Source organism: Pithys albifrons, chromosome 18, assembly GCF_047495875.1.
Source record: "Pithys albifrons albifrons isolate INPA30051 chromosome 18, PitAlb_v1, whole genome shotgun sequence".
NCBI lineage: Eukaryota > Metazoa > Chordata > Aves > Passeriformes > Thamnophilidae > Pithys > Pithys albifrons.
In genome coordinates this window covers 8,650,331-8,675,396 of record NC_092475.1, presented here as the reverse complement: position 1 = coordinate 8,675,396, position 25,066 = coordinate 8,650,331, and the positions used below count along the sequence as shown (strand labels likewise).

At 52.8% G+C, this 25,066-nt stretch overlaps 1 protein-coding gene across 1 annotated transcript in view; it reads left to right on the top strand.

Annotated features, from left to right (window-relative positions):
- CDH22 (cadherin 22) overlaps positions 1-21,923 on the top strand; it is a 78,461-nt gene extending 56,538 nt beyond the window's left edge. Inside the window, exons 8-12 of the mRNA XM_071572754.1 lie at positions 1,556-1,692; positions 8,644-8,765; positions 9,044-9,161; positions 17,129-17,380; positions 18,805-21,923. Of these exons, the coding sequence (XP_071428855.1) occupies positions 1,556-1,692; positions 8,644-8,765; positions 9,044-9,161; positions 17,129-17,380; positions 18,805-19,343 (1,168 nt within the window). The 3' untranslated portion in view covers positions 19,344-21,923. The remainder of the gene's footprint in view (positions 1-1,555; positions 1,693-8,643; positions 8,766-9,043; positions 9,162-17,128; positions 17,381-18,804) is intronic.
- Positions 21,924-25,066: the final 3,143 nt, after the last annotated feature.

Genomic DNA, 25,066 nt, shown 5'->3' with positions numbered 1-25,066 from the left:
TCTGCCAGGGCATGGGGCAGGACAGCACAGGGCCATTGGTGGCCATTCTTGCATGCAGAAGGTGAGCTGGTGTTCCTCAGCTGTGAGCTGTGTGGACCATGAACCCACAGACCACAGCTGGACTGTGGTTGCTGGACACAGGCCCTTGGGAAAGCTGCCCTGCAGTAAGCAGAGCACTTCCCCTGTCCTGAACCTGCTACTAGGCTGGAGCCTGTCCTGCTCTCCTCCTGTCGAGTGAGGCCTCAGTACTGTCTTACCTCATCAGCTTTCCAGTTTGCTTTGTCCCTACATTTATCTTCCTTCTGTGGTTGGACATGTGACTGAAGGCTTTAATTTATTCACAGCCCTCCTTTTGGTAATTTATCCTTTGTACTCTTTGCTGTCTTGTATTATTTAATTCTGTGAAGCACTCTGGGATTCAGTGTGTGTGAAAGATGCTGTACACAATAACATTATGCTGTATTGTTTGTGATTTGCAGGCCTTCTGGATTTCTAATTCTGGTTGCAGTGGTGGTGTGTGTTATTTGTGCTGTGGCTATGCTCAAGGGCCTCAGCTGGATTGGACTTCCCTTCCACCCCTTCCCCCAGGAGCTCACATCTCATTGTGCCCTGATTTAATGTTGGTTAGCTTAATTCTGTGTGTAATGGTTGGAAATGCAGGACATACCACTGGGACATGTGTGGACTTGTGGTGTTGTGGTGAAGGCATGGGGCTAAAACCTGGTGCATGACTCCTTGTGAGCTGTGGGATTGTCCCTGGGGAGAGGTGGGAATCACATTCTCTGGAGGTGGCACAGTGAGCATGTGAGCTCCCCCCCTCAGGGAGTGAGCCATTTGGGATAGCACTGGAGCAGCTCAAAAAGAGTTAGAACTGCCTGTGACAGGTCTCTGCTGAGCAGCTGGGGAGCTCTTCAGCCTGTTCCTTGTGGGAGTGGGAAGCCCAAAACAGGGCAAATCTCAGGGCTGCTGGCATGATGTGCTGTGTTGATGGGGGGCTGCTGGCTGCTGCCCACCTCTCTGCTGCCAGCATTGCTGCACCAGTTGCACAGGTTCAGTCTGGGTGCACAGGAGACCTTATCCTTTGTAAGCTGCAGTTCAGGGTGTCTGCAGGTCTGGCGCACACGTGCTGCTGTGCTGCACTCCAGATCTCACACTTGAGTGGATGTGGTGGCAGGATCAGATTCGGTTTAGGTTTGTGCTTTTCCTGAACCTACAACTCTGAAGCTTCCCAGAGTCATGAGTGAAGTTATAGCCCACAATTTCTATTTCATTCTATCCAGAGCATAAGGTTCCCATCAAAGCAGGTTTTTCCCCTTGTCCACAGTCTGTGCATAGTTACGGTTTATGCACCGAAAGCCACACTTCAGTTTTGCTTGAGAGCTCTGGGCTTCCAGCCTGGTGGAAACATGGCCTTCATGTACCATCCTGCAGCACAGCACGATGAGAGTGGTGATATAAGGCCTGTTGTGTTCAATTCCAGTACTTGTGGGGCTGGTGGTGAGGGTGGGCTTGGCACATCCAGCTGTTCACAGTTTCCTCTTTTGCCTGGTCCCAGGTATGCCATCGACCGCAGCACAGATACTGAGAGGATCTTTGACATCGATGCCAAAACAGGTGCTATTGTGACAGGAAAGGTCCTGGACCGGGAGACGGCAGGGTGGCACAACATCACTGTCCTGGCGATGGAGGCAGGTGAGATGGAGGAGTGGTGAGTGGGGCAGAGGGAGAAATATGGATGCTGTCACTGCAGGGGTGGCCAAGATGTGAGTGTTAATCAACACTGAAGTAAAAAAAAATAAAAAATAAATGCAGCAACATTGAGTCTGACATCTCCCTAGACAACCTAAAAATACTCTTCCAGACTTGAGCATTAATAAGGGAGCATGGTCGAATAGTATATTTGATGAAGACTAATCAAATTTGTGTTATCTATGCGCCATCTCTGCCAGTCATCCCTGCGCAGCTCGTTCCCTGCAGTCACACCTGCTGTGTGGCGCTGGGGGCTGCCGGGGGGGGGCTGTGCTCACATCACCTGCATCCCCCTGGAACAGTCATGTGCTGTGTGTGGATGTCCCATCAAATGGAGCCCTGTGACACTGGGTAGCTGTCAGCACTCACTTCTGCTGGAGCTCAGTATTTGGGATTCACAGGCTATACCTGCACCTGGATCTGTAGCTCTGGATGCCTCCTGTGCCCTTGCTGTGGTGCAGGCTTGGCACAGAAGGAGTGGATGGGAGGTCCCAGCACTGCAGCAGTGGGAAGGGACTATGGAGGCAGAATGCCCCAGGCACTGTGCTGGGAAACAGAAAGGCATTACCATATTCTTCCAAGCTTTCCATATGTTGGATGTGCAAGTCATCAGGGCAGCCTGGGTGGTGTTATGCTCTGCCTCCCACCCCAGTGGGCAGGAGCCTTCCCCAGGCTTCACTTCAGGAGATCCTCAGGAGTTCTGTTTCTTGTTCTTTGCTCATTCTTGAGCACTGAAAGTGCTGTTCATGTTCAAAGAGCTGGGTCAGGGCCTGACTTGGGTCCCAGAGGTACGATCCTGCCCACCTGCTCTAGCCAGGCAAAGACACAGGCCCCAGGAGAGGATGTGTCAGTGGCCCTGGCCAGACCCCCTGCTGCCCTGGTGGAATGTCTCAGCTCCTCTGCTGCATGTCCCAACCCCTCTGTGCTGGCTGACCAGAGTGACCCTGCATTCTCTGGCACTGTCATGCGCCCTACCTGGCATGGGCAGGAGTGTTGGCACTGCCTGGCCATGTTGGAGGGAGGGCAGCCCAATGCCAAGTCCTGGCCCATCCTGGGTGCTCCAAGGGGAGGTTCTGTGGGGAAGAGGGATAGAGGCATTGCAGCACAACTCAGCATCCAGAGGAAACGTGAGGTGACAAGAATCAGAAGGACAATATTTACACGCAGTGGCTAGGATTTCAGAACAAGTCAGTAAATGCTGTGGCTCCCCTCTGGCAGGGAAGCCTGTCAGACTGGATCACTTCAAAAACCAGGGAGACTCTTCAGTGCTCTGACTTTTCCCGTGGTGAGCTCTGACTCATCCGTTTTAACTGCCCAGACATCCCTCTCAGTGACATTATCCTTAACGTTTTGTAATCATGAAATATTAATGACTGATATTGAATTTAAAGTACAATTTATGTCTGAATCCTCTGGCGGAAAGGGCAGTTGTAAAGGTACAGCCTTCTGAGTGATGGAGGGGTTTCAAAGCAGGGCTGTGCAGCAGCTGTCAGGCTGTGCCTGGTGAAGTGGGGTCAGCCACAGCAGTGGGAATGTGGAATGCAGGATGGCTGGGAGTCTCCACAGTGGCATCAGCACAACCAGCAGTGCAGTTCCGGGCACACAGGTGTTGGGGACCAAGGTTGCTTGCAGGCCCCTGTGATACTCTCCATGAGCATGCAGGGTGCAGCTGGTTGCTTCAGGGTCTGCTGCACCAGGTTGGACCTTACCAACTCCAGCAGAGGCAAGTAGTAAAATATTCCCTTTCCCCACTGAGATGTAAACTTGGCAGGAGGAATGTTACAAGCCCACCAGGTATCCTGCTGCCCACACTCATGTCTGGTGCCCCAGCTTGTTGGGAATGCCTGCTTTATTCCCACAGTACCAGACACAAGGTGTTGTATCCCTGTGGCCTCCTCAAGCTGCCCTCCCAGTCTGCTGGCAGGGTTGTCCTGAGCAGGGTTTTACTGCTGGTGCCACCTCTCTGGCAATGCTTGTTCCCTCAGGCAGCTCCATGCAGGAGCTGTGCCCTGACTCTGGAGAGCCCTGGCTTGCAGCAGAGACCATGTTCAAGGGCACATGTCCTATCTGCAGGTATCACAGAATCTATTTGCCTCTGAGAATGGTAAGAAAAGCTGCAGAGAAGGTGCCTGGCTGTGCCCAGGAGCCTGCTGGGCTGCTGCTGCTGAGTAAGGGCAGCTCTGCCCCCCTGACCAAGCACCCCCAGCATGAGCTGCCTTGGCCAGCCAGGGACTAGTGGAGTGTTTGGCCTTGCAGCTGGCAGGAAACATGGGGGCTGTTCAGCTAATCTGGCCTGGGACCAGGCCAAGCGTTTCCACAGATAAATCTTCATCTCGCTCGCAAGCTGTTTACCTTCCTTGGGCTAATATTAGTGATTCTCTTCCTGTTTTCCTCTTTGCTCATGTAAAATGATGAGGCCTTGACTGCTGTGTCCACTGCTGGTAATTGAGATGATAAATCTTCCTGCTGGAGACTGGCTTTAATCAGAGCATTGTGTTTGGATGCGATTTAATGACTCTCATGCTGCTGAGTTTGGGCAGGACTCAGGAGAGGTGAGAGCCATTTATATGTTACTTGGCTTAACGGCTGCTTCCACTTTGTATCCCCTCAGCTGGGAGCCACATTCTCAGCTCCAGCCTGTGATGTAGCCACCTGTCAGATGAGCCGTACCCCTGGCATGCCCCTGCTCTGTCCTTGCCATCAGTGCTACGGTCTGTAGGCAGGAGCTGTTACCGACAGCTACAAACCCACCCTGTGCTCCACAGCTGTGACATCAGGGCTGGAGAGCTGAGTGGCCCAACCCAGTCTTCTGTTCTGCATTTTGTTCTCCCAGTTTGCTGAGGTAGCAAGGAATAAATTCCACTCCTGCCTCTTCTGGCTTCCTTACTAATGTAAAAATTTTGAATTCAGTATTGTACCAACTTGGTCTTGACACAGAAGAGCAGCTCATAGTGCCCAGCAGTGTCTGTGAGCTGGGCTGCCCCATGTGCTGCAGCTGCAGTTGGCAGCCCATGGTACCCTGAGCTCTCCTCAGACACAGAGAAGCTGCCAAGTGTGTGACACCCTGCATGTCTGTGTGCTGACAGGAGGGCACACGTGCCTTGGCAATGGCTGAACTTGGACCCCACACTAAAGGTTGGGTGTAAAAATGCAAAGTGCTTTATTGTGAGTTTGCTTGAGGGTTTGGAGGGGTAGTAGCTGGATCCCAGCACAGCAGTGACCATGGGTCTCCTCATTTTATGCCATGGCAGGGGCAGCTGAGCATCATAAACCCATTTCCATCCCTGTGAGATGCTGTTGCAGAGCTCCAGCATTGGTGAGCAGTTGCCCAGAGCTGCTCAGTGTTGCTCCTGTGGTTCCATAGCTCAGGGAGAGGGCAAGTTGGCTTTTCTTATCTGAACATTTAAGATGAGAATATGGTCCTGTTCAGATTACTTTCATAATTAATTAAATTAAGAAAGTACTTTGGGATGTGGCTGAAGATTCAGCTGAAGCATTTGGGTCATGGCCTGAGTGTTGCTGTGCAGCAGGACTGTGGCCATCTCCTGCTCCAGAGTCCTGACACTGCCTGTCCTGTCCAAGTGCTGCCTGTTTTGTCATGTGGCACCTGGGCATGGGGGGTCCAGCTGGCACTCAGTGCATGCCCTGAACCACACTGGTGGTTGTGTTGAGGCAACTGCAGATACAGCAGCATGGAAGTGCTGAGCAGGATTCCGTCCCCCACCCACGGCAGCTCCAGTGGCTCTGAAATAATTCCTCCCATGCTGGCAAAGAGAGCTGCCAGTCACCAGCCTGGAGCTCCCGTACTGCGCGGCTGTGCTTCCAGCATCTCCCTCTTGTTCTGTGTGTTTTCCATGTCTATTTCCTCAGTCTTTTCAGATTAATAGCATTCCAACTCCTGAAGGAAATGCAGAAAAACGGCATGTTTAATTTTAATTTAGGAAAGCGTTTAGGTAGCAGCCTAGTTTCCTCGCTGCTGTCAATCAGGTTTTCTCAAGGCTGACATCAATTAGTTTAAAAATATTGAATGTAATTTTGCCTGACACAACATATTGCAGCCACTGCAAAATATAATTTATTTTAGAAGAAGAAATAATTAAACTAATTTGCATGTCAGTCAGCTGAGCTGGAATACCGAGGAGAGACGCTGCAATGGAAGATGGCTTTCTTTTCATTTCCAATGTGCCACATGCCATGGACCAGGTGCTGCTTGGCAGAGCCCTGTAGGGGCAGGTACCTGCACCACCCACGCAACATCCTCATCCAGTCCCTCTGCTGCTCTTCTGGCACTGGGACCTGCTTGCTGAGTGTTTACTTTTGTTCTAGAGCACATGTTGGGTGTGTGCACGTAGGTAGAGAAAGCACAGGTCAGAGTTTCTGGCCTCGCAGACATGAAGCCCACATTAGTTGAGTGCTTTGTGCCTTTCATCGCAGATGTACTTCGACAATCTTAATCGCACTTCTGACTGTCATAAATTCACTTTATGCCATGCAGTTACAGAAAACATATTTCAGATGTTTCGAAGATAACTTTTATCAAATGCATCCAATCATCTTTCATATCTCCCACCTCTAAATCCAGGTACTGGTTCAAAGGCAGAGGGAGGTTGATAAAGCAGTTGAGGAACCTTCAAATATACATTGTACAGCCAAAATAGAAAGAAGCTGATGTGTGCCTTGCTGGAAAGGTAGACAACAGGGGCAGTAGTTGCATTTCTAACTTGATGTTCCTGGACACGTCAAATTTTAACCCCATCACTGAGCCAGGAGTGAGTGTGAGCCTCAGGCATCAGCAGTCTTGGAAGGGACAAAAGGAGAGCTTTTGTGTGACAGGGTGCATTTATAAAGGTCACTGTGCTCTGCCCAGGGGAGCAGGACATAAGCCACGGCTCAGGCAGGGGTTGGTGCAGGTGTTCAGCTCTGTGCTGAGGCTTTGGGTGACTCCACTTATGTGCGAGGCACAAAGCGTTCCTGGCAGGTGCGGCTGGAGCTGTGGAAGAGCATGGACCTGTGGTCCTGCCTGACTCTAAATATGCTGATCACATCCCTCCTGAGGGGCTCTGGAATGTGGTCCTGAAGCAAAGCTGCTGTGCTCAGGCTCACCTGGGTGTCCAGTCCTGGCCCCTCACAACCTCTATGGCATGAACCATCCCAAGAGGTCCAGAGAAAGGTTCGGCTGCACTCGGGTTGGTTTCTGCTCACAACTGGCTTGGACAACTGTGAGGTGCTGAGGGAGGAACGCCTCCTCTGGGTTACAGTTAGGAAAGGGAAGAGATAGGGTCCTGGGCTCTTACTCCTTTCAGGCTCTTCTTCCCTTCTCTTTCTGCTTTTCCTCATCTTTCTCTCGGCAGTGCCAGCTTGCTCCAGAGCTGAGCAGCGGGGATGGTTATCTGTCTTCCTGTGGGCTGAGGAGGGGGTGATGAGATGCTGTTGTCCTCCTTGAAGGAACTGAACCCTTTTTCCCTCCTGCTCATTTGTGGGCATCAGGCGCACACCCCTCCGCCTCCCCAGGTTCCCTTCTCACCCTGCTGCCTCCCCCTTTCTCTCTGCTTCAAAGCAACTGCAGTTTATTTCACTGCACCAACATGCCTTTTAAAATAACACATAGTTCCAGGCTTTTAGTCACGACTTCTGCCTCTCTCCCCCAAAAACAACCATCTAATCACCAGAGCAGCTGGTCTGGGTGAGAGGGAGTGATAACATGAGAACCGGGTGAAGGCAGCTCTGGGGAGGGGGCTTAGAATCTTGGCTAATTATGGAGGAGTGCTAAATCTCCTCTCCCCTGGGTCCTCCACCACCTGATCTGCGGGGGCCAGTATTAATGTTATAGACAAACAGGCAGCAGAACTCCTGCCCGACTGTGGAGAGAGGCATTAGTTCTGTCACAGGTGCAGCCTCTGGGTAAAACAGAGGAGATGGAGTAAGAGGGAGTTCTCATTTCTGGATGTGTATGAGGTGCTTCAGCAAACATCAGGCCCTCCAGAGTGATTTATAATCCTGTGGCACAGTCTCAATGTCCCTGAGCAGTGTGTGTGCAGGGCAGTGACACTACAGCAAATGGAGGTTTAAACGCTGTCTCCGTCCCACCTGCAGAATGAACCCATCCCAGCCAGGGTCTCTGTGCACCCTGAGGGAGGAGAGAAGTGGGCTGTGAGCCCCCAGGACCACTGCCTAGGTGAGGCAGGGCTGGCAAGTGTGGGCGTGGAGGGGGCTGCCCTCAATCTTACTGTGTGACCTCCTCATGCCAGCTGGTGGATGGTGCTGGGTTCAAAGTTAAGTTGCTGATGACAGAAAAAAAACCAATGTCAGCATGAGAGGCCTGGGTCCCTGGGCAGACACCCTGTGCTTCAGTGGGGCAGAGTCAACACCAGGCCATCTGGGTGTAGAGGCGGTGGAGGAACAGATCTCACCACCACCCTGTGCCCTCAGTCGATCCCAGCTGTTTTACATCCCAGCTTTCTTGCTGCTGGCCCCCAAGGTCTCTGGGTTAGAATCCAGGTTGGGGGTAATGTTCTCACATCCAAATTTTCTTGTCCCTTCTCAGTGCTGTTTGGCTGCAGCACAGATCCTCACCAGTGGTGACCGGCCCTTATGACCAGGACTTGCTCTAGGCTGTTCAGCATTTCCAGGGGTAGATCAGGCCAGTGGTGATGTTTTGTGTGTCCTTGACACACAGCCCAGCAGTTGGGATTCTTTACAGGGTGTGGTGAGGCCAAGTGATGTCCTTCAGGTGCTGTTGCCCTGGGGATGGTTCGTGCCACAGGCAGAGGTGCGGGGCTGTGACCCTCGGTGCTGGCAGCAGCCACACAGCCAGGATGGCCTCTGGACAAATGGGGACAACCCTGACAGCAGTTGGCAGTTTGTGCTGAAGCTCTGCTTCTCTTTCTGTTTCAGATAATCATTCACAGGTGTCAAGAGCCTCTCTCCGTATCCGTATCCTGGATGTCAATGACAATCCGCCTGAGCTCGCCACCCCCTATGAAGCTGCTGTGTGTGAGGATGCCAAGCCAGGCCAGGTAGTGGGTGTCCCCCAGCCCTGGACTCATGCTGCAGGCAGCACTTTGGGCCAGTGCCAGCCTGCCTGTCCATACCCTTCTTCCTGAGAGTTTTCCAGTGCAGTCTCTATCATAGTGGGAATTGCTCTGCTGGTGTCCCACAGCTGAGCCCCTCTGCATGGGGAGGCTCATCCCTTGCTGTGGCAGCAGCTGATGATGCAGCTGCCAGACCCTACACATGGGGCCCAGGAGAGGCTACAGAGGCAGCACTGGTGCTCACCTCTGCCTTCTCTCCACAGCTGATCCAGACAATAAGCGTCGTGGATCGGGATGAGCCTCAGAGCGGCCATCGTTTCTACTTCACACTGGCACCTGAAGCCACCAACAACCACCACTTTTCTTTGTTGGATATCCAGGGTAAGTCCTGCTGCACCCTTGACCCAGCAGCCCTTTTGGGCAGTGTGGCACCACTGTCATGGGGAGGGAGATGGGCTGTGGGCTTAGAATCTGTCTGTGCTGGATGGAGCTGGAAGTGCTTTGGGCATGCCACAGGACTTCTTGTCAACCTGAAATAGTGGGCCTGGTCAGCTAGGAGCTTTGATTTCCTCAAGGAGGCTCTACCAGCTTTATTCCCCGCTGCAAGCTGCTCCAAAGCTCCTCTTGTGCTGTCTTGTTAAGCCTATAGTGTTTTCAGGGCACTCAGACCCTTTCTTGATGTGAAATTGTCAACTTGCCTGCAGGCAAGGAGATGATGTGGATTTATAGATAAGCACACTCATGTTTTGAGCGTTGCAATTTATCCCTTTCAAAAGTAAATCCTGGAGTGTGGGTCATCCTGGGGCTGCTGTGTGGTTGAGCAGCCCATGCCCCCAGTGAATGGGAACAGCTCTGGAGGCCTGGGAGGCAGAGGAGTCATACCACAGACAGTCCATGGCTGTGGTGGGTTCTCTGGGATGCAGCCTGCAGAACCTGATTCCCTGTGAGGTGGCAGCTCCAGAATGCAGTGCCTCTGCGTTTCCTGAGGCTCATCCTGTCCTTAGGGCCATACAGCCAGGCATGTCTGCTCCTCTGGGTAGCTCTGGGGTTCTGTGTATCCCTGGACTGAGCAGCTCCTGGTGACTCCATGCTGTGAGCAATGGGTCACTATGCAGGTTTTACTGGCTGAGCGTTGGCTGCTCTTGGGCTTTGCAGATTGTGAGGTCAGGCTGCATTTGTGTGCATGATAACAATTCAGAAATGTATTTATCAGACTGCTTCTTATTTTTGATTGATGTTTAGGGTTAATTTAGGTGCTGATTGCAGCAGTAGGTATAGCAGGGACCCTTGCAGATAGATACTGGTACCTTCTCCATCCAGATGTGCATGCACTTGTCACAGAGGCCAGCCCTAATGGAAGCTAGCAGATCACATTGAAATTCTTCTTTAGTTTTGGTTAGGTTTTCTTTTAAAACCAGTTTCTGTCTCTGCTTTTGCAGCTTCATCTATCAAAAGTCTGGTTTAGTTTGTTCTAAGCTTATCAGAGGAGCCTTCTGCTGACGTAAGATCCTGCTTGCTCAGTTCGGTTCCACGTTATTAGGGATAGTCAAAATGGAAAAGCTTCAGATGTGATGGTAGAAGGGCTGGATATTGCTCTGTGTCCTGAGAAGCACAGCTGTCCCTGACCTGAGTCCCTCCCCCTGTACTCAGAGGGCAGCTGTTTACAAGACCTTTGCTTCTTATCCTGTAAGGCTTTAATCCTCAGCAAGATTTTGCCCCACACCCAGTGATTAACTTCCCTCACTTTCTTTGAAGGATCTTATGAAAACATGCCTGAGCACACTGACCTACACCAGGGTGTCCGTTCCTGCCCAGACTTTCATGAGGCTCCCGGTAACCCAGGGCTGTGCTCCTGGCTCTAGACCAGAGTCTCTGCTATGGCCAGCTTGCCATCCCAGAGCCACCATTGCTGTTCTGCTGGTCTGGCAGGGCATGTGGCTAGGGATGGGGTTTAGCAGGGGCTGCTTGGCTCCCCAGCCCTGTGGGGGTGTTACACCCTGTTTGGGCCTCTGGAGTCTGCCAGCAGTGGCCCAAGAGCTGTCACTACATGCAGGACATGGGCTCATGTGCCACCATCTCATCCAGAGCTGCTGCTCTCTTGAGTGGGATGAGGCTCTTGTGGCTGGGGTAATTCTTTGTGCTAAACGATCCCTCGAGCTTTGTGTGTGGTGTAACACTGCATAAAATGAGTAAAAGCTGGCATCACCTCCGCCTCCTGCTCTTGGGAAAACAAATGTTGTTGCTGAAGGGTTATTCCCAGAGTGTTTGCAGACCCTCCCGGTTGCTGCGCCGTGCTGTCTTCCACAGCAAGCGGAGGTGGCTGCCTGTGCAGATGGAGATATCCCTCATTTCCAACAGACGTGTGTCTTGGTGCCATCTCCCTCCCTTTGATTTCTGCCCCCTCCTCCAGTTCAAGTGCCCTGGGTACACTCACCTTTGCCCCTGCTCTCACGGGTCCCCTTGCTGCATCTTCACTTGTGTGCCTCCGCTGCTTCCCTCTCATGCATTCACCCCTCTTGCACTTGTCTCTACTCCCCCACATAAATATCAGTGGTGACAAACTGCTACCACCAGCCCATCTGTTTCTTTGTACAAATTTGTAGCCAGTTTTGAAACGTGATTTATAAATATTGCTTTTGCAGCCAAGGAGTGACACTGATGGATGTCAGCACAGATGGATTCGCTAAGCTTTTGCTTAAATCCTCTCTTTTGCTTTGCACCTACTTCCCTCAGATCCTTCATGGCAGCAGAAAGCCACCTCAGGAGGTGACTTGTCCTCAGCACAGCAGGGACCAGCTTGGGGGTGCTCCTGTTGCAGTTGGTTGGGCAGGGCAGGAGAGGTCACGGTGGGGCTTCACTGGGGAGTGTGGGGGGCTGTGAGCTGCCAGAACAGTGTTGGGATGCCTTCTGGGGGTCCTTGAGGGGTAGGGTCTGCTCGGGCAGGCACCTTGCTGGCAAAACTGACCCCATGCACAGCTGGGGAAGCAGAACCAGTGACAGGCAATTAAAGGTTCCTGTGCAGAGCCCCATTGTGCATGTGGGAGCACAGACAGGCAGAGTGGGGCTAGAGGCGACACTGAGCACTGATAGGGCTCTTTCAAGGCTCCCTGTGAGCAGTGTGGAGGAGCCTGTGAGGGTTTTAAGGAAATCCCAGGGTGATCAGTGGGGCAGCCTGTCCATCAGATTATGAGCTTGTGGAGTACCTGCTCATGAGCAGGCGTCCAGCTGTGGTGACAGAGCAGGTGTACTGCAGCCTAGTGCTGCCCTGGCACTGTCACAGCACTGCTGCCTGCCCAAACCTTTCCAGGCCAAGTCCTGCTGCTGCTAACTCTGTATGGAGCAGGAATGGCCCTTGCAAGGTGTCTGTGGTTCATACCCACAGCCCCAGCAGCCTGCAGGGCTTCCCTTGCTCCAGTGCTCTGAGTTGGAGACACAAGAGCCAAGAGTGTCCCTGCAGGTGACTGTGTTTCTGAGTTACAGCTGGTTTGCAGGAGTTGGGCTTTTGGAAATGGCACAATTGCCTACTGGTATCTCTTTCCATGCTTTTGCTCTGCCTGAGAGAATGCTCACACACTTTCTGGTTCATCAGACAAGGAATAAATGTCACCTGTGGTAACAACAGCCATGATCCAGAAGGAAGATGCCCAGCAAATGGAATGACTAAAGGAAGAGATGGAATTAGAGAAGCTGACCACACTCAGGTCCAACTGGTGCCATTCCAAACACATTCACCATTTTCTGTCTCCTAACATGCCTTTTGCTAGGTCTTTCTGGCCTGAGAAAATTGATTACCGAAGGATCAAAGGCAATTAAAGCTTGAAATCATGTTCTCCAAGAAATGCTAATTGTGTTGGAAGGGATGGTAGAAAGCATCCAAGCCCAGCAACCTGGAAGGAGTGCTAGGTAATATGGAGTGACACATGGAGCTACTGACTCCAGGGCTCAAGGGCTCAGCAAGCAGATGTCTGAACTCTCTGCAGGTCTCATTAAGAGCATGTAATGGGTGATAGAAGATCTGAAAATCATAACAATCAAAAGCAAAATGTTGGGATTTGAGGACTGCCTGAGGATAGAGGAAGCCTCCTTCAGCCCCACAGGGATGCTGCTCTCAGCACAGGCAGTGCAGATGCTGATTTGACCGGCGGGTGGGGGCTGTTTGTAAAAGATCATCAAACCTCTGTGGGGCTGAGCAAATAGCAGTGCTGTGGCCTGGCACACAGAGAACTCAGGAGAAGGAAGAGGCAAAAGGGAAATAAAAGCATATTTCTTCTACCAGCTGTACCACCTGGGGCTGGAGAGGTTCTTTTCCCTTTGGGTAACCCTAGCAGTAATGTGCCTGGATGGGTGCCACGGGCTCCTCCCTGGAGCTGGTATGCCCGGGCACCAGTGCAGTAGAGCAGCTGCTGAAGAAGGGAAAGCAGATGCTCACGGGGCCCTGTGAGTGTGGGAAAGGGCAGGGACATGAAAATCCCTCCTGCTCTCCTAGCGCTGTTTGAGATTGAGTTATGAGAAGGATTTATTAGTTCTGTCTTAGAGGCTGCCAAGAGCCTCTTTGGAGAGGGAGTCTGAGAGACTTAATTATTTTATTATTCCTAGTGATGTTAAGCTCCCACCAGAGTATATTGCTTTTCTAAACTTTCCTCTCAGGGCAGTATTGATGGGTCCCTGCTCGCTTGTGTCAGTTCCTGCCTCGTCCGATGACTTGTTCCTCAGGCAGACAGAGGGGCCATCTCCTGCCTGTCACACAAGGTGATGTGATGCGACAGGGGATAATGTCACTGTGTGATCAGGGAGAGGGTGACAGAGGAAACCTGCAGAGAAAATGTCAGTTTGTGCAATAAGACGGCAGTGATAGTAACTGGTTTGGCTGGGGCACCACAGGACACTCAGCACAACCCTTGGAGTTAGCATGACCACAGCAGAAAGTGCAGCTTTACGGGGACTGGGCAGGAAACCAAGAGTGGAGACCCAGGCTTGTCTGTGCAGGGAAGCTGTGGATTAACTTCTGCTCACATTCCAGTGCCACTCCTGGGAAGCACTGCTCCTCAGTCTCATCACCCCAGAAATGGACTTGGCACAAGCTGCTGTGGAGAAAGAGATACAAGGGCTGCTGGGCCAGGCCTGCCTGGGCTGTGCAGATGCAAACAAATCTGTGCCAAGACACATCCTGAAGCAGCTGCTGTGGGTCAGCTGAGTGTAAAGAAACAACTGCACCTAAAGAAATTACATTGTTTTGTAGGAGGTTGCTTTGGATGCATTTTCTAGGGTACATTTTCCCAGATCCATGCAAAATTTTCTTCACTTTTCTGGTCAAAGGGACTACAGTTGCATGGCAGCAGCCATGCTTTTTTTTTTAATATCTCAGAGGGAAACACAGAAGTCTGCAAGTAACAGGAGAGCAAACCGTCAACAGAGCAGGCAGTTGTCCATGGTTCTGGAGAGCCTGGGCACGCCTAGGGGCAGAAAGGGGTCGGTGGAGCCGTTTCAGTGCCCAAGGCGACTGGTCTGTGCCAGGCTGAGCTCTGGCTGTCAAGCCTTGGTGAGCAGTGTTGTAGGTGTAAATGTGAAATTCTTGTGGATCTCGCTCATGTGGGAAGGGGTCCTGTCACCCAGTTCAGGAAAGGAGTAGTTTTATGATGTTTAAAATAGTGTTTGTAATTGTGATTTTGTTGCTCCCTTGCACCAAGTTGGGGATCACAGAGCAAACCCTCAGCCCCTTCCTGAGCCAGTGTTTCTCAGAGCAGAGCTGTCTGTTGTGCTGCTGATAGATTTAAGTACTGACTGCTTAATTTTGACTTGGTGGGTTCAGCACCGGCAATATTTCTCCCTCCTCTCCCTAGAGGTTCCAGTGCAGAGCCCCATTGTGCATATGGGAGCACAGGCAGGCAGAGTGGGGCTGGAGGCGACACTGAGCACTGACAGGGCTCTTTCAAGGCTCCCTGTGAGCAGCATGGAGAGGCCTGTGAGGGTTTTAAGGAAATCCCAGGGTGATTAATGGGTCAGCCAGTCCATCAGATGATGAGCTTGTGGAGTACCTGCTTGTAAGCAGGCATCCAGCTGTGGTGACAGAGCAGGTGTACTGCAGCCTGGTGCTGCCCTGGCACTGTCACAGCACTGCTGCCTGCCCAAACCTTTCCAGGCCAGGTCCTGCTGCTGCTAACTCTGTATGGAGCAGGAATGGCCCTTGCAAGGTGCCTGTGGTTCACTCTCACAAGGTGCCATGCTGCCTGAGCTGTCTCAGTTGAGCTGAGGTTGGTGGCTGCCTCTCTGCCACTTGCACGTGTATTTTCCCTTGGTTTCTAGAGACTGTTTCTAAAAATACAGCGTGGCAGGTCCCTAACAGGAGCTGGAGCTTGCTGTAAACAGAAGGGAGTTGCCAGCCTCCTGCTGCATTTCCAGAGAGGTTTGGAGCCAGTGCTACCCCTGCATTTACACAGCACTAAAGGGGAGCTGGGAGAGCTCCCAAGCACTTTTCCATCAGACCTGGGCCAGAGATGGGCTGAGCTGCAGTGAAGGTGTACAGCTGTGTGCTCGGGGATCCTCTGAGCCAGAATCTGATCCCAGTCACAGGCTGGTGACCTGACTGATGTGACAGTGCCAGCAAAGGTGACCCTCCTGGGCTGTGGCCAGAGCCTTGCTCTCTCACAGTGCTTTGGTCTGTCCAGTTTGTCCTGTGACTTCATCTTTGCTGGATCCAGGTGTCCAAGGTTTATGCCTAGTTGGGCTACTAGGAGTTAGTCTTGGTCTCTTGCTGAGATGATGCCATTAACATTATTTATATCTCCCTGCTATGCTGCAGCAAGGCTGGGGGAGCAGCACCAAATGAGATCTCGTTACCTTTGTGCAAACGATTAGCATAACAATAATTTTTTTCCTAACTCATCCTTGGTAGGCCATAGGCAGCTCTCAGCAGACTTGCTGCAACCCTTGGTTCAGTCTTCCGGTGCCCAGGGGCTGATACTCCCCTGACTGCTCTGCCCAGGCTGATGCTCTCCTGCTTACCCTGACAGCTCTGCCCAGTTGCCACAGTGCTAGTTCCATGTCCTGCCCCAGGAGTCTCCAGTGATAGGTGTCCTGCAGGACCAGAGACAGGCTCTGTGCTCTGCTGTGCCTCGATTGCCATTCAGTGCCTCCAGGATCTGCTTCCTAGCTGGCCAGTGGGTCTTTCCTGTCTTGCACTCAGTGCGTACCCCTCTCCTGGCTCACCTCCTGTCCCTGCCATGCCCCATGTGCTCTCTTGCAGCACTCAATCCATACAGCAATTTCCGCGGTGGCAGAAGCCCAAGAGCCAAAATTACAGTAGATGTCTTTTCCAATCGAAGACCTGATTCATAGAGAAAGGGGCTGGTCCAGCACAAATCACGTCTGATGAGGAGAATCCATAGACAGCAGCACCTTGCTGTGAGTGGGCCTGTCTGTGTTTTATTGGATAAAGACTGCAGACAGTCAGCAGTGGCTTCTCACACCTGACTGCAATTGTCACCTGCTGTTCAGTCCCATCCTGCCTGTGCTGCTGCTGACTGGCAGTGTGCAGCACCCCTGAGCAGGGAGTCAATCTGAGTGTCACTCCCTGTCCCTGCGCTCCCTCCTTGGTCCTGGTCTGTAGCAGCTGCCTCTTGGGTTCATTGCTGGCACCAGGACCCCAGAGGGCCCCATGAAGTGGCCATGTTAATGGGATCATAATGGGTTGTGCAGTGCCAGCTGAGCCCCTGAAGCAGCAGGGTGTGAGCAGATGGGAGGGAGGATGGCTGACTTGGCTGGGAGGATTGGAAGGAGTTCTGCTGCTCCTTCAGGAGTTACAGAGGATCATAGGAGTGTCTGGCCCTCCAGCCAAGGCAGGGGCCTTCACCCACAGCTCTTGGGCTTGGAAGCTGTGACTGCTCTTGCAGGCTCAGTGCCACCTACACACCCTGTCTGCTCTGGTGTCTGTGTCAGCAACTGATTTTTATCTCGATTTTGACTCTGTGCCACTCTCAGGTGGTCTTTTGGAAGGTTTTTCCCCTCTCACTACTCTGCCTGCATTGTTTGTCAGCACAGCTCAGACACTTGCCGGCTGCTGCTCCTGTGCGAGGTGTGCTGTCAGGGAACCGCCAGGCTGGCCCTGAGTTGCCCACAAAGAGGCAGGTGTTGCAGCAGAGCTGGGCACCTTCTAGCACTCAGGCTGCAGTGCTGGGGAGCCATGAGCTGGATCCCTTCAATGGAGCAGAGAGAGGCCCCCACCTCTTTTGGGGTAGCTGCCGGAGATGGTGCCCCAAGAGCCGCTGCTCATCCAAAGCATGGAGGAGCTTGTGGCAGGTCCTGCAGGCTGTGATGTGGAGGTGACTTCAGGGTTTGCTTGTTTCCTGCAGACAACACAGCAGCTGTGCATACACAGAGAGTGGGCTTCAACCGCCAGGAACAGGATGTGTACCTGCTCCCCATAATGGTGGTGGACAGCGGGCCCCCAGCACTGAGCAGCACAGGGACTCTGACCATCCGTGTCTGTGGCTGTGACAGCAACGGAGCCATTCAGTCCTGCAACAGCACAGCCTATGTCGTGTCAGCCACGCTGAGCCCTGGCGCCCTCATCGCACTGCTGGTCTGCATCCTCATTCTGATTGGTGAGTTCCTGCCTGTCCCCCAGATCCCTCTTGTCCTGTCCCAGCTCCCCTCCATCAGTATCATATGAACATGTGCAGACCGGTGCTGTGGGCATGGAGCAGGCTTCTTTGCATCTCTCTGCTCCCTGGTATGTGCAGCGTGGGGGACAGGAACCTCAGCCCTGCCAGCGAGGGACCAGCGGGGAAGCTCCTGTGTTTGCCCCAGCTCCTGTGCACTGAGCTTCATAAGGCAGGTGGAGCAGGGCTGCCTGTGCCAGGCCCAGCAGAGCTGCCCAGCAGGCTGCCTGTGCCTCTGCCCAGCAGAGCCTGGAGAACTGCTGGTTCCATCTCCATCTGGATGGGCAGGAGCCAAAAGCTGCTCACCAGCTGCTGTGCTGTGCCCACAGCAGGTGTCTCACAGCAGGTGGGGTGTGTGTGCTCTCAGCATGTGATCAAGGGCAGCAGGTGTGGGGTGCGTAGGTGTGCCTTATCTGAGAGGGTCAGTGTTAGAGTGTGTGTGTGAGCAGGACATGGAGCTGGGGTGCAGGCAAATCAGAACACTGTCCAGGTCAAGATCTGTGTCCTGGTAATGCTGTTGCTGCCTGCTACTGACACACTGGCACGAGCTTTGCACGGCATGTAGGTGCAGGGGGAGCATGGGCTTGTGTTCCCATGGGAAGGGGCTCTGAGCATGGGGTGTTGCTCTGCCTCCAGGTTTAGCACAGGGCAGTTGATGGATGCAGCTGCTGAAAGCCCTCAGGGCCTGGGACTGGCTCCTAGCTGGCTCTAAGGTTGTCCAGACACCTGTAGGAGCCAGCATGTTTGGTGAGGTCTCCTCTGCTTGGCATGGCTCCATTCCCCGTCTCCTGCTGCATCTCCATTCAGAAAACCCTTTCCCACAGGGTGCACTTTACACTGGTTTCATTTTCCAACGCAACGCAAACAAATTTCTGCCTAATTGCCCAAACGAATAAAGTGCACATCGGTGCTTTAAAGGTGATGGGCTGAATGGATGATGATCCAGGACACAGCTGCGGCTCACTGCTCAGGCTCTGTGCCATCTGCTCCATGCTCACCCACCCAGCATTTGGCTGCTGCTGTGATTCATGCACCCCCTTTTCCTACTCACCTTCTGCAGAACCCATCCGTTTGTCCGGCTGTGTGTTTATTCATCTGTCCCTCCTGTCTCAGTGGTCATGCTGCATGGGAAAGGAAGCTCCCAGTCTGCTCTGGAGCCTGGGCAAACCTCTCTCCAAGCCAGCTCACAGCACAGCTGCTGCTCGATGAGCCTGGCTGATTGGAACAGCCTGGCATTCCGGCAGGGCTCCCTGTGCCAGGGAGTGCTGTGCCTCTGCACCCACCACTGAGCAGGAGATGTCCTCACCCTGCAGGAGCACAGCTTCCATGAGACCCTGCACCCATTTGACCATCTCTTCCTTTCCCAGTGCTCATCCTTCTGATCCTCACGCTGAAGCGACACCACAAAAGCCACCTGACTTCTGAGGATGACGAGGACATGAGAGACAATGTCATCAAATACAACGATGAAGGGGGTGGTGAGCAGGACACAGAGGCCTACGACATGTCAGCCCTGCGCAGTCTCTATGACTTCAGTGAGATCAAAGGTGGTGATGGAGGTGGGGGGCCAGGAGAGGGGGGCCTGGGCAGAAACCCTGCCTCTGAGCTCCATGCTCTCCCACAGTGGGTGCAGAGCCCAGACCTGGACTTCTCTGTGTTCAGAGACTATATCTGCAGGAAGGTGGAGCAGGCAGATGAGGACCTCTCTGTGCCACCCTATGACTCATTCCAGACCTATGCCTTTGAGGGCTCAGACTCCCCTGTGCCCTCCCTGAGCTCCATCAACACCTGGTCCAGCGGTTCGGAGCAGGACTTCTCCTATCTGGGGGGCTGGGGACCACGTTTCCGGCAGCTGGCAGCACTGTACGCTGGGCGCAGGGGTGAGGAGGACAGCGAGGACTCTTAGCTGCCCTACCAGCCTCTCGGAGGCTCCCGATGCCTCCTGGACCGGGGCTCTGAGCTGTGAGATGCCACGTGGGGACTGCGTGCTCCTGTGGCCTTTCTGGCTGCCGGGAAGGGGCTGTGTTGCAGAGCTGGGGGCACTGGGTGACTGCTCCTCTGCAGCTGCCTCCTGCTGGGATGGGCTCTGCATCTGCACGGAGAGGCTGAGGAGCCATGGGGAGCCGCAGTGGTGTCCTCATCTCCTCAATGCCAGTCTTCATTAAAGCACTACGCATTAACTTAAGAAAGAGAAAATCTAATTCAAGAGAGTTTGGAGAGGGTTTCTCCCCCACAAATTATCATTTAAATAGATCTGTTCGGTGAGCCCCTTCCAGGAGAGGAAGAGCAAACCGGGAGCCTTTTGTTGTCTAAATTGTTTTTGTCACTTGAGTCAGAGTATTTGAAGAGCTTTGAATTTTTTAAGAGCTTTCCTTGCAGAGGGAAACAAGCTTTTAACTTCTGTTCAGATTTCTCCCCCCTAAGTTCACTTGCTTTTTGGAGTCCTCCTTCTATCTGTTCCCAGTGGGCCTCTAATCAGCCTCTCTGAGTGTGCCATGCTGGGATCACATCCTGCACAGAGTGGCCACTCACCTCAAACCATGCTTCACCTCTGCTCTGCAGTCACTTAGCCCCTGCCTTGCGGTCACAGAGGTGCTGGTGATGTGAAGGGGCTCTCCAACACTCCCTGCACAGCAGATGTTATATGCAAGTCCCTGATGTGCCCCACAGCCCCAGTGGGGTGACAGATGGGAACATCCCACCTATCACCAAGACACGGGGCTGTGGCCTGAGTTGCAGAGCAGTCAGGGTGCTCGGGATGCTCTTGAAGGGGCCCAGAAAAGCAGCACCAGCTGGGCTCTGCCAGTCCCTTACATGAGACCTGGAGTTTGCAGGGCTCTGTCAGGCACTGGCTGTCACCAGGGCAGCAGGCAGGAAATCAGTGCTCCCTGTCCCACAGACAGCAGGAGATCTGCATCCCATGGAGAACCATGGTGCAGGGTACTAGAGAACTCCAGCCCCTGGGTGGGAGGAATAATTCCTGCTTACACCCAGCTGACAGCAAAGCGTTGTCATTGGTGAAAGGCCATCCCCTGGAGATGTGCATGAGGCCAGCTCCTGCTGGCACTGCTCTGCAGCTGAGCTAGCTGCAGGCTGGGCTGCAAGTTTGTAACACCTTGGGCTCCCTGGGGTGTTGCCACCCCAGCACAGTGTCCTGCAAGAAACCAGCATGATCTTCCACAGTGGGGCTGCCTTTGCATGAAATCCCTGGGTTTGTGAGGCAGGTTAGGAAGATGCTGCTGGGATGTGCCGTTGCTCCTTGGGCTGCAGATGATGCTGGAGGAAAGCACTGGGTGCCCTGCACCTTCCCTGCCTTCTGACTACCCCTGGGGAAACTGAACAGCATGTGGAGCAATGCCCTCACAGAGCGTCTCAAGGCAGTGCTGGCTAGTGCAACTCCTTATCTGTTCATGTTGGAAAAAAAATCAATTATATCATTGATGGGTAACTGATAAGGTCTCCCAAGGCCTGACACATCCTGAACTTATCGTTGGGTTTGTCCTTTTAATTTAACCACAGTGTTTTCTCTCCTTGGAGAAGGTTTAACTGTAAATGTACATGTGTGTTTATTTTTTTTTACTGTGTGTTGCTTCCCGGGTGCTGGTGTTGGTCCTTTGGCTGCAGCGTGAGACCCGACAGTGGAGAGGGACAGGATGTGTCTTTGCCACAGTGCCTGCCCTCAGCTGCTCCAGCCTGCTGTTGCCATGGCCACTTGTGCAGAGCCCCAGCTTGGCTCCTACTGGGACCAGGAGCTCCTTTCTCCTCAAGGCCCCTCTGGTCCTCCAGAGGAGGCAGTGGATGCCATGGGTGGCACCCATGCCTGGTGTGCTGCTGGTTTACTGTGATGATGCTGGGGAGGCAGTGGGGCCCTGGAGTACCAGCTCTGGCCACACTGCCTCAAGCAAAGTCATGCCCTGCACCACCCTCTGCCTCCCTCCCCGGTGCAGGAGAATGGAGAAAGCCCTCTCTTTCCTCAGGAATGTGTTCATGTTTTCCCTCTGGGCTGCAGATCGATGCCCGAGCCCCTCCGGCACTGGCCCTTCCTCTAGCCAAGTGTTGTGCAATAGCAGGGCTCTGTCCTAGGAGATGGGGTCTGACAGGGTCCATGTTTAGCCACCCTCCCACCAGGTTATCCCCCATCCCATCCTCCCCAGCGCGCATGCACGCACGCTTGCGTTTTAGTTTCTATCCCACGTGTAAATATGGGAGGAGCGCAGTACCGAGCGATCCAGCGGTGCTGAATGATCCGGTGGTGCTGGGTCATCTGGTTGTGCTGAGCGAACCGGTGGTGCCAGGCGATCCAGTGGTGCCGGGCGATCCGGTGGTGCCAGGTGATCCAGCTGCGCTGCCCGTGCCCCCTGCCCCACTCCCACAGGAGGAGCCGGCAGCTGCCACCATGTCTGATGGAGTCACTTTGGTTTTGTTTCTCTACCCAAATGAAATTAGAAGGTTGATTTCCTCACCCTTGTTATTTTTTCAAGGTCTTTCCTGGGACCTGGAAATAAATTATTTCCTTGTCGTCCAGCCTGAGTCTTATGTGCTTATTTTGTCTTGTTTCCTTTCTTCACATTGCACTGTCAGTGTGGTGCCATCAGCACCTTTCCAGAGGGGCCAGGTGCTGCTCATGGCAGGACAGGCTGTGGCAAAGCCCAACACAGCCAATCCACCTGCTGCCCATAGCACGTTCCCACTGGCAGGATGATGCATCTCTGGCTTCTTCCCATTTTTCATTGAAATGCTCATCAGAAAAAGCTTCTTCAAGAGCAGGGTCATTTTTTCTGTTTGAATTTGAAGGAAACTATGAAAAAGTGCCCTTGACTTTCTCCATCCTTTCAGTGCTTTGAGCAGCATAAGGTGCTCTGTGTGTGCTCCACACTGCAGTGCTGGTCTGCAGTGTCTGCTCCCCACAGGAGGCACTCCAGCTCTGGGGCCAGTGGTCTGGGCTGCTGCAGCTGGCCACAGGCTCTGTGGTGTGCTCCCAGAAGTGCAGCCCTGCATGAGAGCAACAGTGGCTCATCCCGTGAGGAGGTCTTCCTTCTTCTGTCCTGCAGAACAATGGTGGAGGGACCAGAAGGAATACTGCACACCAAGCAACAAGTAAAAGTCTGGTGGTGCATCCTTATGAACTTCCTTTCTTGGCCATCCAAGTTCCTTAATGTTCTTTAAAAAGTGCATCTTTCATGTTGTTCTCTTGAAGTCATGGACAGCCCTTGGTGGCCAGCTAGTCACTCATAGCTCCCGAGTGAGTGCTTCAGCCTGAAAAAGAGAAGGTTTCAGGGTGACCTAATTGTGCCCTTTGAGTACCTGAAGGGAGCCTACAAGATAGACAGAGAGGGACTTTTTACAAGTGCATATAGTGACAGGACAGTGGGGAATGGATTCAAACTGTAAGAGAGTAGATTTACATTAGATATTAGAAGGAAATTCTTCCCTGTGAGAGTGGTGAGGCACTGGAACAAGTTGCTCAGAGAAGTTGTGGAGGTTCCCTCCCTGGAGGTGTTCAAGGCCAGGCTGGGTGGAGCTCTGAGGCACTTGGTCTAGTGGAAGATGTCCCTGCCCATTGCAGCGGAGTTAGAACTGGATGATCTTTAAGGTCCCTTCCAACTCAAATGATTATTTGTGGCTTCAGTGCAGCTGGGCATTGTCAATGGCTTTGGCACCTGACCTCTTCTCATGTTGGTGATATTATGTGTTACATCAGTATTCGCTTTTTGGCTGCAGGAAAAAAACCCTCTTTCATACTGAAATGATGCAAATAAATGACATTCTGGCCTGACCACAGCTAAATCAATTGCTGGTGGTCTTTTTGATGGCCAGGGACTGGGGAATGATCAACATGCTCATGGCAAACACATATGAACCTCCCTGGGTCCAGAAAGCCTTGCCAAGGCACATGGAGGGATGCAGCAGGCACAGAGAGAGGAGACATGTCTAAGCTCGGTGGTGGCCTCAGTGTAGGTCAGCAGATAAAACAGGCAGGGTTTAAACTGCTCCATAAAGTGACAGTCATTTAAAGAGCATCTTGCAGTCCTGGCTCCAAAACAGGATTACTGATTCCCCAGGTCTTTCAGTGTTTCCATGGCCTTCACCATCCCTGTGCCTCCACTCCATCCTGCTCCCTTGATTATTCACTAAATGTTATGGAAGAAGCATCTGGTGACCTTTGGTGACAGCAGTTAGTGGGATGCTGTGACAAAAGCGGGGAGTCTTGAGGCCAGAGGGTTTTCCAGAGGCACAAGGTATGCTGCCAGACCTCAACATGTGCACAGTTTTCCTTTTCACAGTTTCAGTGAGTGCCTAAACAGCTGCTAGCCTTCAGGAGGCCTTTCTGCCTGTATCCCCATTGATTACCCCCTCACAGTGAGTCTGTAAGCACTGTGCCTGCTCTGACAGGTCTGGACACTTGGCCAATTCTTGTTTGCAGAGAGCTGACAGTTGCTGTGTGTTTCCATCCAGGTTTCCAGCTCAGGTCCTTGACAACAAGAACTCTTATCCAGCTGCAGCCCACATAAACATGCTCTCCAAGTCCTGCTGTCCCACTTCAGGCACCCAAACAACTCAGGACTGTGGAGGTCAACCCCTGGAGTGTTCTGGGAACTCCTTGTTGAGGAGGAAGCATCTGCAGTCACTGTACTCGTTGCAGTGACAAGGTGACAAGTGCCTGCCATTGAGTGGTGAGCCTGGGCTCTGCAGAAGGATTTGCTTCTTGATATTGTGCAGAAATGGGGAGAGTTCAAAGCAACAAATTGCCAGCCAGAACCAGACCCTTCACTACAAAAGAGGAGGATTATTGAGAGCTCTGATTGCAGAAGCATCTGTGAAGATGCTTGAAGAGCTCCAGGACTCCTCAACACAGCCCCTTCTTAGGAAATTTTCCTGTAGCATCTCTGTCTCTCCAGCAGTTGCACAACTGCCTCGTTGCAGAGCAGGGCACGGACATGTCCCTCTCCTTCTTCCACAGGAAAGGAAGCCAGTCCTGCTCTGCAAATGATGGCCCTCACCACATGGGACATGGCCTGTGGCTGTGTGCTGACAGTGGTGGAGGATGGTGGCACTTACTGCTGTCACATTCTGAACAAGTCCTACTGGACTGATGCCGCCATTCCCTGTCAACCACTGGCTGCTGCAACCCCAGCACAGGGAGGCTGCATCAGTCACCTCCAACACCTGCACTGAGCCATGGAGAGCTCCAGAAGGCAAGGTGTCCAGGCCTCCTCCAGAGAGGTATTTGCAAAAGATGGATGTGATCTTCTGGGATCATTAAGGGAAAGTGAAAAAAGGGCAGTGATACCTGCTCCCCCAGGAGGGAAATCCATCTCTGGTAACTGAGTGCACCAAGGCCGTGTCAACCTCCACCTCCCGCTCTCACTGGCAATATGCTGCTCAAAAAGGTGATTCCTTGTCCCCTATGTCCTCTGAGGAAGCTGCTTTATCACCAGAAAGCTGACTCCTTTATCCACCTCCAGCACAGCTAATATCCCAGCTCCCTATGTCCTTTCATTTACTAAGCCCTTGAGCTTCCTTCAGGGTTGGTGTCAGACTCTCCCTGCTCAGCAAAGTCTCAGTTTTACATCTCTGCCCTGTGCTCAGTGCAGGCAGCAGCTCTGTCTTGCCAGGGCTCTCTTGCTC